Source organism: Nesoenas mayeri (assembly GCF_963082525.1).
Source record: "Nesoenas mayeri genome assembly, chromosome: 7".
In the NCBI taxonomy this organism is placed as follows: Eukaryota; Metazoa; Chordata; class Aves; order Columbiformes; family Columbidae; genus Nesoenas; species Nesoenas mayeri.
In genome coordinates this window covers 35,237,687-35,252,881 of record NC_137551.1, presented here as the reverse complement: position 1 = coordinate 35,252,881, position 15,195 = coordinate 35,237,687, and the positions used below count along the sequence as shown (strand labels likewise).

At 39.7% G+C, this 15,195-nt stretch overlaps 1 protein-coding gene across 1 annotated transcript in view; it reads right to left on the bottom strand.

Moving 5' to 3' along the window:
- The window catches only part of TACC2 (transforming acidic coiled-coil containing protein 2), a gene marked incomplete at both ends in the record, with an annotated part of 126,031 nt that extends 111,117 nt beyond the window's left edge, over positions 1-14,914 (bottom strand). The window contains 3 exons of the mRNA XM_080348321.1: positions 2,919-3,091; positions 13,416-13,475; positions 14,882-14,914. Coding sequence (XP_080204447.1) covers positions 2,919-3,091; positions 13,416-13,475; positions 14,882-14,914 — 266 coding nt within the window. The remainder of the gene's footprint in view (positions 1-2,918; positions 3,092-13,415; positions 13,476-14,881) is intronic.
- Between the last annotated feature and the right edge of the window lie 281 nt (positions 14,915-15,195).

Here is a 15,195-nt window from a genome sequence, read left to right as displayed (position 1 = left end):
CGAAATAAAAAGTAATTGCCTGAGCTCCTGCCCATCTAATTTGCTTCCTGAAACAAGAATCTCGTGAATCCCTTCAAGCTGACTCATCCACGTAACATTCAGTTCACAAGAGTCATAATTTTGCATGCTGAGGTGCAAAGCTCTTTTAGCCAGCTAGAATATAATCCTAAGCGTTCTTGGTACTGCCATTTTGAAAAGTGATGTCTAAAGTACCACAGCTATGCCGTTTTTGAGTAACGCATTGAAAAACCATGCAAACTGGTCACAGAACAATATAGAAATACCTTCACTAATATAAAAAAAAAAAAGAGCAAGACTGCATTTGCTGCAGCCAAACCACAAATATTCAAACGTCAAGATAAGAAACCTCACCCCACAGTCTCTGTTACTTACTCTGACCCATTCTAACACCAGTTTGGAAGGCTTAATATGCTGGGTGGGCGACAGTGTAGCCTTGCGTTAATCACCTGTACTCAGCCCGTTGTTTCAAACCACACCAGTGTGTAACTACTTGCTTCTTAACACAGTCTGCCAAAAGGCACATGCAGGAATTGCTGACACTAATGTAAACCATCGCACACCACACCTCCGCTCCAGCGTTTGTTATTTTTCCATTCATGCTTCGTGCTCCTCATCCTGCTCAGAGCTGGAGCCTCCACTTTTGCTTCCACTGAAATCCAGACCCACAGAGAGAAAATTATCTGGCCCGCATGACTTCTGGCTTCAGATCAGACTCTACTAACCAGCTATTTCTACCACTAGAGTGGGAAGAAGAAACACACTTGCTACTTTGAGATTAAAAACTAAATACTTTGAAAAACCACTGTTGTGGGTCCTACGGTATCAATACTAACTGTGGCAGGTTTTGAAAAAGAATAGCAAGGGTACAATAATTTAAAGGTTAAATTCTGCTCTGTCCCAGTAAGTCCAAGTCAGCATATAAGTTTTGCAATATGTTTAATAGATTTCTGCATTCTCAAGGGAGAGAATGTCAATAAGGCCACAAACTTTGTCGGTCCAAGATTGTATGGTGTTGCAGTTCTAAGTACACAGTCTAATACTCATCATTTTGCAGTTTCACAAAACTCTAATTTGCAGGAATGTTACTCATGATAGGCCTACATTTAAAATTCAGCAGTTACCGGCACTTATCATTTCTCTCCCCATTCTCTTTTCCCCTTTCCATAATATAACCTGCATGCTGATAAAAACAGCAGAAAAACGGCAATTCTGTTGTCACAAATCACAATCGATCACATTTTAAGTAGCTTACACATACATACACATACACAACATAGTCATTATGCACAATATTGTTGAGAGAAACTGTAAGCTAGAGGATATGTATAGTATTTCTTAACCATAATAAGAAATGGATAAAATATGCATCCAAAACTCTCTTCTGGTCTGAGTTTACCTCACTACTTCAAACTCACTTTTTTCTAACTAGTGTGAATGACATCTATGACTTTCCTCATTCGACATGGAGAGACACTCTTAAAGACACGAGGAACTCATCTGAGGAAGATGGTTCATGTATGGACCTGGTGCTATTAATATATATAGTAAATTGATGCCACATTGGAAGAGAAATAGTCATAGATCTCTAGGAAAGAAGTGCAACCTTTCATCACTTTAAACTTCAAGTCAAAACGCCTTTATCATTGTAAATTGACTTTACAGTCTTAACCTTGCTCAGACTTTATTATTTTCAGTGAATAACTAGGATGTGCCAGTGGTAACCTATTGAACTGGAAGAGCTCCATATCACAGACAAACTATTCCTTCCAAAAAGGAAGGACTTAAAACTGACACAAACTGTTGCATGAAATCAATAATTTCATGCTTAGTCATCATAATTTCTTATTAATTAAAAAAAAAAATAAAATGAGAAGAGCTTATTGCCTGGGATGGCATTAACTTAATAGCATTTGAAATATTTTCCTTGACTGTTGTTGGTTCTTGTTTTTCACTTCTCAAGTTTACATCTTTAAAGACAGTGGCAATCAGAAATGGTAGCCGGGGTTGGTGGAAACAGACAAAGGCTCAAATCACACATCCACACTTGAAAAGGATGCAGTGAATCTTTCTGCAGTGAATTCCCCAATCATAAAGAAAATATGTGAAAACACTCTAAAAGGTGCCCACAGCCTAAAAATCCTACACATTTATCAGCAAGTTATTGGTATTCCTTCTAAATTGTATTTGTCATTCTATCCCAGGTAACATTAATGATCTGGAAAGTATTCAGTGCTACATTAAAATCATGCTGGTATTAGATAATTTGTTCATTACAGCAGATTAAAACTTGAGTAGCATGGGAAAATCCAAGTAAAAAGCATTAACACTTCAAACGAAATATCCCCTTAGGGATATTTAATAAAATCCAGATTACATTATCTTCTGCAATCCCTAATAGCACTGGAGAATACCTTAAATAAATCAGACTGCTTTCGGAGTTAATCAGGTGGATTTAAAGACATTTAGAAGAGTGCAATGCTAATAAATATTAGCTGGGTCTGTAATTTTTAGTAGGATTGTTATACAGAGCTGAGCACGGCATTTTGCAATTGTGTACATCTCCACAATCACATATGGCTACAAAAAACTTCGATGTTTCTCTGTCTCAGATGAGAGTTTATTAGTATGAGCAAAAAGCATAGGAAGCTTAGGTCAGGGGTTACTACAACAGCTGGAGTCTCATTGAGAGCTCTGCAGTAAGGTCAGAGAGTCAGTTTGGTAACCAGTGAGCAGCTCGTTTGATCAGGTTATTGTGAAGACCGCGTCATCACCATCCATTAGGATGGTAGATTCTGGAAATCAGTTATGGAAGAAAAGAAATGTAATGAACACCCCCCAGCTATATCAGCAGCACCAGGGCTTCGATTCTGTTCCCAGAAAGAAACTCTATTTCTTACCTGATGGGTGCTGGAAGGGACAGGGATGTGCTCTCAGCCAGTTGCAGAGCAGCAGGAAGAAGACCTGAGATGTCCTGACCTCCAGATCTTTCTATGCTGTTTTCCTGAGGGCTCCTTTGTAAACCGTGCCCATTACCAGGAGTCTGGCCTAATTCTGAGTCTTGTGGAGTGCTCTAGAATGAAAAAAAGAACAATATTTAAATAGCTACTGCTGCTTTGGCGTACAGGAAATTTTGGAGAATACATAAGCATAAAGAGGGTTTTTTTGCCCACTGATGGACGATTTCTGTGGTAGATTTCACTACTTCGATGGAATTTTCAGGTTCCAAAGCCAAACCATTTTTTTTTTTGTTAATGACAGAAAAACAGAAGGAAGTGGTTGAGCCAAAAATAAATACTAGGAAAAGAACAGGGAGAGAAGAATGCAACAATTGTTCTAAAGCTTTTACCAACCCAATGAGGGTATCGTCTTCTCTTTTTCCAAACCTGGCAAATGCTTCCTTGCAAAGCAAGTTTAAAATGAGAAAGGATGGAAACAAGCTTTGACACTCATAGTATTAGCAGTATCTTTGGAGTGGAGTTAAGAGATAAAGCCAACCTCAGTCAAGACCCAGCACTTGAACCCAAGTCCAGATTCTTTCCCTTCCACTTCAGCAAAGCTCAGAGTGTCTCTGACCTGAAACGCAGGGGCTGATCCCCACTGCTCTGCCTTGCCATAATAACAGCTACTGGAAATTCTGCAGTTGCTGTAGCAAATCACTGTAGAAATGCTGTTAGACAAATGTGGGAATGCTGCGTCATCTCTTCTCTAGGGTAAATATTTACCCAGAATCTTCATGCACGGAGACATGCCTCTACATGAGCGTGTTAGCCTTATTTTGTTACTATTGCAAACTTGGTTTTGCTCCAGGAGGAAGAGAGTCCTGTTCATGTGTCAGGCTGCTTACAACAGGCAGTGGCACCTTTCTGTTGAATGTTTTTCTTTTCTTTAGAAGGCATAGAAGAGCTGGTAAGAGCTGCTTTGAATGGTAGCTGAGGGTGTTCAAGTATAACAAAAGAACTTGAGAGAAACAATTAAGTGTGGAAAAAAAAAAATGAAGTCCAAATGAAGAAACTCCATTTCAAATCCTCTGGCACATCAAGCAATAGTGAAAGAGAAAGAAAACTGCTCAATCAGGTCACCCTCAACTTACATTCGCTGTTGTTTTAATTCTTAATTGTGACTGTAAAAAGCCTAAAGCACACTTAAAGTAAAAACACATAAATGTATGCACTGATGATGGGGGGAACCACTTCAGAATAATATCGATGAAATGCACAGCACACAATTCCAATTAATCTCTTAGGGTTTTCTTCACTCTCAGTTTTTAGGTTTATTTTGCTCTAGAAGTAGCCATCGTTTACAAAACCGAACATGGTGAGCTCTCACACAGTCAAAGGCTTCTTGTGATCAGAGCCAGGAATGAGAGACACCCAGTGGACAACAACAGCTCATGTAACGAGCAACCCGAAAGGTCAGGACATACTCAAAATACAAAAAGACTTCCCTCAGACTTAAGGCAAATTTGATTAACTCTCATATCCTCTGCCTTTCCCTGGAGGAACCCCTTCACTACAGCTCTGTTTGCAGAAGTCTCCTTTATCTCACCGCTTTCCGCTGGGATAGGCTCTTGGTTTCATGATTATTAAACACTTGCCCAGCATGTGCTGACATCTGGCATTTGGAATATTTATCTAAGTATATATGTTGGCCCTGAAATCACAGTATATGGAAAAAAAATACTAGAACATCAAGATTTATACAAGGAAATTTGTTTCTTCTAGCCAGAATATGTGTGTATATATATATATATATAGAAGGAGAGAGAGAGAGAGAGAGAATGAAGGGGAGAGAAAGAGAGAGAGAGACACAATATGAAGGAGAGAGAGAGAGAGACAATAGGAAGGAGAGAGAGAGAGAGACAATAGGAAGGAGAGAGAGAGAGAGAGAGACAATATGAAGGAGAGAGAGAGAGAGAGAGCTGACCACAGCAGTGACTTTGGGGGCCATATGTGATCATGCTCGAGCATGTTCATGGCCCACCTGCCACTCATAGACTATCATTGTCTGTACCCCAAAACCTCTCCTGCTTGTCCAATGCTCTTCAGAGAACGCAACAAGATAAGGTTCAGGTATTTATACCTTGGCAGAAGAGAAAATTCAACTAGATGGACCCAACGCCATGGAGAGTCAGACTGCAGAGCCGTGACTCGCCGGGGAAGCAGGACAGAGAAGGCAGCGGGTTGGGATCTCGCAACAAGCCACACGAGGCAGCCACAGTCCCACACTCCTGGTCGATGTATCACGTCTTATTGCTCAAGCTCCAGCTGGGTCAGTCTGGGAGATCGGCCACAAATGAATGTCTCACAGGAGCAGCCAAAAGCAGCATAATTTTCAGGCCATTTGAAGACTCCTTTCCTTTCCCAGCAAGACCGGGAGGGTGGAGAGAACCACACAAAGAACCTCAAGAAATTAGGCCAATTTACAAATTTGTCCAGATGCCTCCAGCAGCTGGCAAGAGCTGTGAGAACAAATTCTTTATTTTCCCTCCTCTCTATAATACTACCACCACCTCAAATTTTCTTCAGTTGATTTGGCTGCCAGGCAGGAGAAACACCTCACGTCTCTCTTCAGAAGATGAAGAGCTGCTTGTTTTGTCTCCTTCTTCTAAAGCCTCTGTCATCTTCCATCGCAGAAAGGAACACAGCAAAGAACTAAGTTATTAACCTACTGTACTCTTAGTACCCACACATTGCTTGTAATGAATCTCTTGTTCATAAGATCAGCTACTTAACTCAAAGGCTCCTTTAGGTTTTAACCCTCTGTTCTACTGACCTGCAGTCATCCCACTTTTGGAGCCACAACATAAAAGGGATGCCTCCCGCACACAAATCCCTAAAGTAAAACTGCTTTATGTGCAAAGAACAGGTATCCGAGTGTCCATCCACAGCCATGGATCCCACCAGCCACATGATAATCTCATCAGCAGCAAGCACTCAATTATGGCACTAGAAAGAAACACTACTCACCAGCCTGTCATGCAATAAATCCCATAGCACATTGCTACCAAAGCTCAAATAGCATTAACAAATATTAATATAAAGAGACTTAACTCAGTGGTTGCACCTGGTAGGTACTCACAAGTCAGCAGTGCAATTATTTCAAGACAGTTTCAAACCATAACATGGAATCAGGTTAATTTGTCATTGACTCCCTTCACTGAACACTTTGGAGCCAGAATAATTTTGGTGGAAATTTGCTGGATTTTACTTTTACTATTCATTTAATAATTCACAAGTTAACTCCATCTTACAGACATCTATGTGCCTGCTATACATGGACACCTCATGCCACCCAAACTGGGATGTTTCCACACAAGACACAGAGAAGGGCCCATGTTCCAGTGATTTTATCTGCTGTTACACCAAATCTTAATATCTAAACAAAAACAGAGGGGCAGATCGAGATGGCAAGAAGAACAATCACAACAAAACTGGTTACTTATGTGCACTGTTTTGAAAACTACTTTTAATATTTTCCATAAGTTGTCCGGGAGAGACTGGTGGGGTTTTTTCCTTCTTTTTGACTTTTCTTGTCTTTAAATAATGTTGTGCTTTCAGCAATCTGATGTTTAAGAAGCTGCAGTTCACCTCCCAGCCATCCCTAAGCAACTGTCATTGGCCGCGGAAAAATCTGACTCTTATTCTTGCAATTCTGAACAGGACCATATTTAACATATATTAAAACAATCTTTGCAATGTAGCTCCTGGTGGAGCAGAGAGGAATTGGAATTGTTGACATCCCTTTTTCTTTCTTGTCTGTTGGATGTTTGAATGATCAAATAGTGAAGTTGCCCCCTTACCCAGTCAGGCAAGAGCACACATGGCCAGGAAAGTATATTTTCAAAAGTAGCTCAAAGGAGGATTTTAATAATTTTAAATACACCTTACTGTAAATATTTTAATGCAGAAGGAACTACTAATATTCCAAGACATAGGAAAGCTTTATATGTTAGTCTTCTACATTTGCTGCATTAATTTAATCATCACAAAAGAACATGCTCTGTGAATCCCTGCCAGCCAGCAGAAAAACCTAATTGAATTTCTCTATCAAGTTTTCAAATTTAAGGGTTTTTATGCAAATCAGGTGCTGAACTCGCTTTACAGAGCATGCTTTATTTTCAATTAACATCTGTGAAAACAATTAGAAATACTACGTTTTGTTCAAAACTATCATCAGAAAGCTGCTGTTAAATAAATTACTTTGAGGTTCCAACACATACGGCCTCTGAAGTGATTTACTACAGAACCTTGCAGCTAAATTTGCTCTACATTAATTTCAAATGTAGCATACTCCTTTTTGAAAAGGATTCTGAGAGTATAAAATGTTACTTAATAGAAAGACTTGAAGAAATAATTGCATTAAAATCAGAACAGAGAGGTTCTCAGCAGTTTTTCTTTAAATCTAGGATTATTTAAAAAAACAACAACAAACACACCAAGTTTGTTACAGACATTACACAAACAACAGAAGGAAAACTAAACAGCCCATAGTTTTTTTTTCCTTTGAGCCAGCATACTATTTAAATGAATAAAACTCGTCTCAAAATAGGAACTGTAATTTGCATTAAACCTTTCCATAAGTATTGGGCTCTGCAGGAACACAGAGTAAATCTACAGGATCACTTTATTTTCCTGCTGACTTTGAACAGGAGCTTTAAAGTTTTTTTAAAAAAAAGAAGGAGAACTCCATTAACACTGTAGCCAAAAGGATTATGTGCTCTGCTGTACTCCGGCTGAAGTTACCATGCCAGAAAATTCCTTTAGTGCTCCATAAGAGCCTGTGTACAGTGCAGCCCCAAAATAGGGACTGTCCCCTCTCGGTTCAAAGTCACCACAACAGCATCAGGCACCACCACATCCTTGTGTCACCGCGATTCCAGAACTCCTGTGTCTCAACAAGTTACCAGGCTCCTGGTCCCAGAGCACAAATCGGCTCTGGTTTTATTAATAAACCGCAGCATTCACACTCAAACCCCTCCAAATAAGCAAACTGCCTTTGATTCCTCTTTCTCCTTTCCCTCAATAAAAGTTGTTTCCTTTTACATCTGCCCTCCGCAACATTCCTCCACTGCCATACATCCTTTTATAGCCGTTGCTGGGACATGCCATCGCTCTGACTCGTCTAACACAATATTTGAGGAGTTACATGAAGTTTCCATTCCCACTAACCCCCCACTAGTAATTGGGGGGGAAGCTGGAATAAGCCTTTACAAACCTCAATTGATAAACCAGTACTCACCTTTTATTTTCCTCCATATCTTCCATCCCAAGTTGTTATTTTTTCATAGGGGTTTTTAAAGTTTGCCTGCGAGAAGCGTTGGTTTGCGTGCCACCACCTCCTCTGGGGACGGGAACAGGTGAATGCCGGGACACGGAGCAAAGGTCGGTCCCGCAGCACCCAGGCTCCGATTTCAGGATCAGCCCCAGGAGGATGGGGACACTGCCCCTGTCACAGCCACACGTCTGTGGCATCGAGCAGAAAAGCTGCATATGGGGCTCTTTGGAAAGTTCCCACTGCAATATTTTATAGCAATTGCTCATTTCACTGCAGGACTGGCTGTAGAGGCAGGGAGTGAAACGTTGTTCATCCACAGCCTTAATCAATAGGCCATTCCTCATTATCTTTATTGAACTTTAGCATTAAATCTATTCCTTGAAAATGAAACTGAGAAAATGGCTCGCTGTGATTCTTAAAACAATCAAGTTAACATAACAGCTCATTAATGAATCTGCCTAATACCTGATACTTGCTAGAAATCAATCCAGATGAATAACCCAGTCTATGTCAGAAAACCGGATTTAAGAACACTTTCAAAGTTCGCATTTTTCTAAAACCAGAATTGCACAGGGCACACAGTTGGAAAATCATGGTTTTTAAGTGGCTGTTGAATTTTTTTAAGACAGAGTAGGTTTTAGGAGCTACTTTTTTGCTCTTCTATTTTTTGTTTTCTTACTGTTCCACAGATACAGTAACTGAGCCGTAAATTATCTTTTTCAGTTTTTATATCCTCAGAGAACCGTTGTTTCTCCACAGTTTGGAGAAATAGTACCAAAATAGACAAAAATTAGGTAATGAGTTGATATTGCTTTAACAATCAGAACTTTTCAATCAAATCAGCAAACATTGGTCAGCCAAACTACCCATCACAGGAGAGTAACAAACCAGTATCTGACATTGGGTCAAGCTTGAACTCTATGTGACAATCAAGATCTGAAGAATTACACCAGAACTTGTCTCTGTCACATTGCAGGGGAGCTAAATTCTGATTTTAATAAACAACTTGTGCAGCAGTTTGCGTGATTCAGTGCCAGCTGGAGTGCAGCAGTTTAGAGGGGGATGATCGGCATGAACTCTTGTTTTTTGCCTGAACTTTATAACTCCTTGATCAGTTGGATAGAATCATGACATGATCGGAAGCACAAAGCAGACTCTTCGCTTAAGGGAGATTCTATATAGATTTTTGCAATTACAGTCGGGGTTCTTTTAATCAGTAATGGTGTAATTTGCCATTGCTTCTGCCTTGGTTTCTTTGCCTCTTGCAGAAATAGAATTTTAAGTTCACGCCTTTTCTAATTCAAATCCTCAAAGGGACAGGAATGCAAAAATTGGCATTTGGTGGAAGCCTCATTTAATCTGCTTCTTACAAATACAAGAAGCAAAGCAAAATATGATACAGTAACAACAATACTTTCAAAATGCTGGTTATGACATGCTACTGTAAGTACTTACGACTGTTCTTTAGAGAAAAGGGGTTTCTTTCCCCCCTGAATGTGTACATATATATATTTATATATAGTCACCATCTTATCCTTGGTTTAGCATTCTTCACAAAACATACAACTTCTCAGCTACAGCACAAGCAATTCAAACCTTCAGGCTTCATTATTGGTGTTTATGACCCTTCCCATCCGCTCAGGGTACTAAACTGTTTATCTTCAGGTCCTTGTCATGTCAACATAGGTATCTTCTCAAAAACTTGCTGCTCTGTTTAAGCCTTGGTCTGTTTGAACATAGTCTTAGTCTGCGCTGGGCTAAATGAAGCATAACCATGTCTGTAACTGGCTTCATGGTTCTTGTTAACCACATTTTTCCATCTGTTTATATCATCTATTTTCAGCAGTCAAAGGAGAATTCCTGATTATCCTTGTAAATCCACTAGTCTTGCTGCAGGTCCTTATTTTCCTTTGTCCCTTTCCTGGAGCTGGATGAAGGCCTGATGAGTATGTAGACAATTTGCTTAACAACAGCAGGTGCATGAGATACAGCACGAAAAAGAATAAAGTTGATTATCTTGGGAAAAGAATCTTCATCCTATAACTCGCTGTTTTCAGTCAATAGAATTTTAGCTAAAGCAGCTTTCTGATGAGGGGTTCTCAGCAGCCTAACAATAAAGCACTTAGGAAGATGCTGTTAGATTTATATGAAGTCCTATTGGCAACATCATCTCCAAGCTGAGTTCTAAACCCTGTTGTGCTCCCCAGCTGAAAGCATTTGCTTGCCTAGTAATTTCTAACTACCCACAGCTGTGGAAAATGAAGGTGCAACATTTTCACACTATTTCTAAATGGAGAAATGTGGTAAACAATTATATGATAAATATAAAATACTTTTCATCTCTACCCATAAATGTATGTTTCCCATTAGAAGTGGTGGTGGCATTACATTTGCAAAGGAAGCTTTAACCATTAATTCAGAAGAGAAGGAATAGTCTTCCAATTTTCTGTTCGCTATGCTTTCAAATTAAAAACCCTGTCACAACTTTGAATCTTTATTCTTCTTTCATCTTCCCTCCTTCATTCACAAGGAAGACAAGAACAAGTATAATAATTATTCATTGCAGTGAGAAGTGTCCCAGAATTTGCTGCATTTGCATAAGTGGACATATAAGTCTCTCAAAAGAGACAAGGCTCTTTTTGTGTAAACTCAAACAAATACTTGGCATTACTCACCATAGAATATTGGACCAGTAGTAATTATGATTATAAGTAAGCATTAATGAGTATGGTGACAGGAGGGATGCTAGAATGACGTGAGCATCAATAATGGGCTCGCTGGCCAGTACCCAAATGCCAGCAACACCCTGTTGTGGGCAAACATTGGCTTAAAGGATGTGAGGCAGTTCTGTCCTGTGCACTCCTGATGTACAGCAGATGAAATGGAAGGAAAATGAAAGAAACAACAATTTAGGGAGTAAAAGAGGTGAAGGACGTGGATACAACAAACTTATAAGCCTGTATAAGGTACCTCATTAAAACACTATAGGCAGAATTATTATGCAGGAAGTGGGAATGTATTTTTGTTCCAAATTGAATATAAGCAATGGAATGTATAGAGATGTTCTTGCACTGTTCAAAATGTATGTAAACACACAGTTTAAGCACCTGAGCTCAGAGGAATTCGCCCAGTTCTCATCTGTGGGAATGGAGACTAAAGGCTGGGAAGCTGCTAATGTGCCCAGTGCACCCTCTGCTGATCCCCATAATGCTGGGATCTGAAAGAAGAACCGTGTCAACTAACCAGATCCATCATTTTGCACAGACATAGAGAAGTTGAAATATGGGATAAGTCATAATGCAGATTATTAACTACAGAATGTGCAGCAGCCATATTTATTCATAGCAGTTAAATGCAGAAACCCCAGCAGGGACACAACATGACGCTTCAGACAAATAGACGCTTCAGAAGTTTTGGTCCTTCTGGCCACTATGCATATGTCATGTACCTTATACATTTCACAGCAGAAAACAAACAAGAACAAAAAAGATAGTCACATGTTAAGATTTATGTTTAAAGAGAAATGGACGATAACATAGATGTGGGATAACCTGCTTTGTTTGGCTAGTTACTTATTCAGAAAACAGAGGAGAAGAAAGGACAAAGCAAAATATATAGGAATAACTTATGCAGTAACTGACTTTGAAAATCCCTCTTCAACTGCGGAGCAAAATACATGCTGCTAGAATTTCAATTCAGCAGCAGCTTTCACCTTCAAAGAGCTTTACAATTACTTGGTAACTTTGGCTTTTCTGTATTCATGAGAAAGGCTGTGCAAGATTACAGCTCTCCTCTTCAGAACTTCACAGGGGCAACAATTAAAAACCTGAGTTAAAATAATTACATATTAGAAAATAAGTTTGGGTTTGTTTATAAGTGGAACTTTATCAGCTGGCATCTGAGCCCAGGCTATCAGGAGTATCAAGGGCTGAGAAAGCACACAAATACATCACTGTCTACAAAACTATGAGCCTTTTCATTTTATTATGGCCACACAGATTGTTTTTGAACATCTGGCTGTCCAGAAAAGTCAGGGAAAAAGCCTGAGGACAGACCTTGTTATTCCTCATATCACCCAATGCATTTGGATGGATGAAGGAAGATGTGTTTAATGGGCAGCACGATGGCTGAGACCTAGCGGTACTTTCCATAGCTTCCCATTAAGGAGCATTTCCTTCACTTCCCCTGCATTTTCCCTATTTTACCTGTGTAAAAATACCTGTTCTTCAAGACTGTTTCATTTTCATTTTAAACAGATTTCTCTTCATGCGGAGTTTTGTTTTTCAAGGCAAATACACCTCAAAACCAGCTTATATTTAGTTATATTTGGGATAAGACCAACATGCTTTGCCACTGACAGCCCCTTGTTTGGAAGCCAGCTTTGCTGTTCCTACAGGACAAGGCACAAACCTAAAACCTCTGAGCAGCCTGGACTTTGCGTTCTGTTACATCAAACCAGAACATGGTGAATATACATAACATAACTTTGTTAAATACGCTGCTGGCCCCAGCTTTATTTTATCCAAGCATTACCTTTGCTCATTTCTACTAAATTTAATTGTATTTTCCTCAGAGGCTGGTCTTTATGAGACAGATTAGGTATTTACTTTTTAAGTGCCCACTACACCCTTCATAGTAGCACATTTATTCCACGGATCTTCCCTCTTATTAAATGAGTTCTAAACTTAGTGCAGGCTCTCCCATCTTTAATACAAACCATATGTATGGCTTCCAAATGACTCAGCTGAGAGCCAGAGCTGGGCCATGGTGTTCTCTGATAAATACATAAACAAAAACAACAGCTCCTGTCAATTGGTAGAAGAACAACACCCACTGAGCTATTTTAATTGTGTTAGAGTTGGAAGGAAAAGCAGCATGCAAAGAGGGTCAAATTGAGGCCGTTTCTCCAAAGCGTAGATTGCCACCAAAGTAAAAAAAAGTTAAAAGAAAACAGATTTGTTTTTTACAACTTGATGAAAACTTCAATGTTGCTGCCTCACAAACTTCCCATCAGTGTGAAAAACAAAAGCCAGAAGCAGATGCAGAAGAAAAAGCACGGCCAAGGCTGATGCTGACATTTTGAAATGCAAACCATGCAAACGAGGTTCATCATCCACTACCTGCTGTGCTCCTTGGTTTGGTGGTATAAGGATGACTTTATTTGCGCTGGGAACTTCTAACTAAAAATGAACATATTTAAGCATTTCACCGGGTGCATAAATTTTCACTATTCATTAAGCAATAATTTTCAATAGCTATTCAGCAGATTAAGTAGCTTTTAAGATTTTATTATTACTTCTTGTTTTTTCTCTTATAACAGTGACTTTTAAAGTAATTTGGTTTTCTAGCATTTATTTTCTAGCATTTGTTTTGTTTTGGGTGTTTGTTTGTTTTTTAGTGTGAAATGGAGACAAGAAGTTTACTGTCCTTATTAGAAAAGCTTTTTATTAAATTTCTTAATAAATTCAATAACTTTAGTTAAAGTGTTCTCAGCCTCAGGAGGACTCCTGAAGAAATGTATTTGACACTCAAAAACTTCCTAAGTGAAAGTTGAATGCGTTGGAGAAGAAATTCTCATTACTTAGTTATAGGAATTAACACATTCACCTCTTTGCAATCCCTTAAAAAAGCTGGGACCAAATCTCAGGCTAACAATACAACTTGCGCAGAACAACTGAGAATCATAGAAGATTTTTCTTTTAAAAATTCCTTATGAAAAATCTGGCTAAATTTTAATACTGATTCCCTTGAGAAGGTGCACTTTGCAATGCACAAGCTACAGCAGATCTGCTGAGACCTGAATTGGAAGGAAAATTAACATTAGTGCATTTTATCGTCTATCATAATGTATGGAAGAAGAGGGAATGAAACACGTCTTGGTGTTTTAACTGTTGAAATTAATGAATTACAACATTTATTCAAACTTATATCAACATAGTAACTTCTAATGTAATTGTATACCACTTGCCATGGCATATGCGTTCCCTTCATTTCAAGTGTTTAAAAATAAATCAACACACACCAATATGCATCAACAACGCATCCTTGTGAAACAGGTATAAATTTCTCAGTGCTCTGAGGGCACCACAGACATCACCTGGCTCCTGGGACTTCCCCCCATCCTGCCCATGGCCCAGATCCCATCCCAGTTCCGCCAGCAATGCCGTAGGGTCTTGGTGTCCTGCTCCACCACAGCCACGGCCCCCACAGACTGACATTCTTGCCCATCCATCTCAGTAGGAGGCTGCATCTGCCACTGATTGTCCCTTAGTTACCCCGAACTGCCCCCCAACTCCCAGGCTGGGGAGGGGGATGCTCCAGCCCTGCTCACCCCATGGGGATCCTCCACAACTCATGTCTGTGTCCCCAGGGAGCAACCACCAGCACTTGGTGCCATGTAGAAGTTATTGCCAAAGGAAAAAATCAACCAAACAAAACGTTACCTTCAATTACCATTAATGACACTTAAATAGGAGCGTAACTGGGAGCAGAAGAAAAACATGGGGTAAGCGGGTGGTGAAACTCATTTCTGTAGGGTTTGCTCTGGGCTGGCAGGGAAGGAAGGAGCCAACGCTGTCATGCTCACCTGGTTTTCTGCACTGCTGTTCTCATTGCCCATTGTGGTGCTGGCGACCAGTATCACACAGCAAGCAAAGAAAGATCACTGGAAGAAAAGAAAAAGCTGTAAGGCTTCTGTGAAAACAAACACAAACGCCAAAGCAACCAACCAACCTAAAGAAAGGGGAATAAAAAACGCCACAACACAAAACTCTGGACATTTTAGAGGCTTGTCATCTCAGTCACCCTCTTGGCATTCAGTCGAATCATGATTTTAAGTCATAAATCCTAATGGTTTTACTTCGGAATGTGTCTCTGCTGGCTTCCCTACACTGGCTTTAT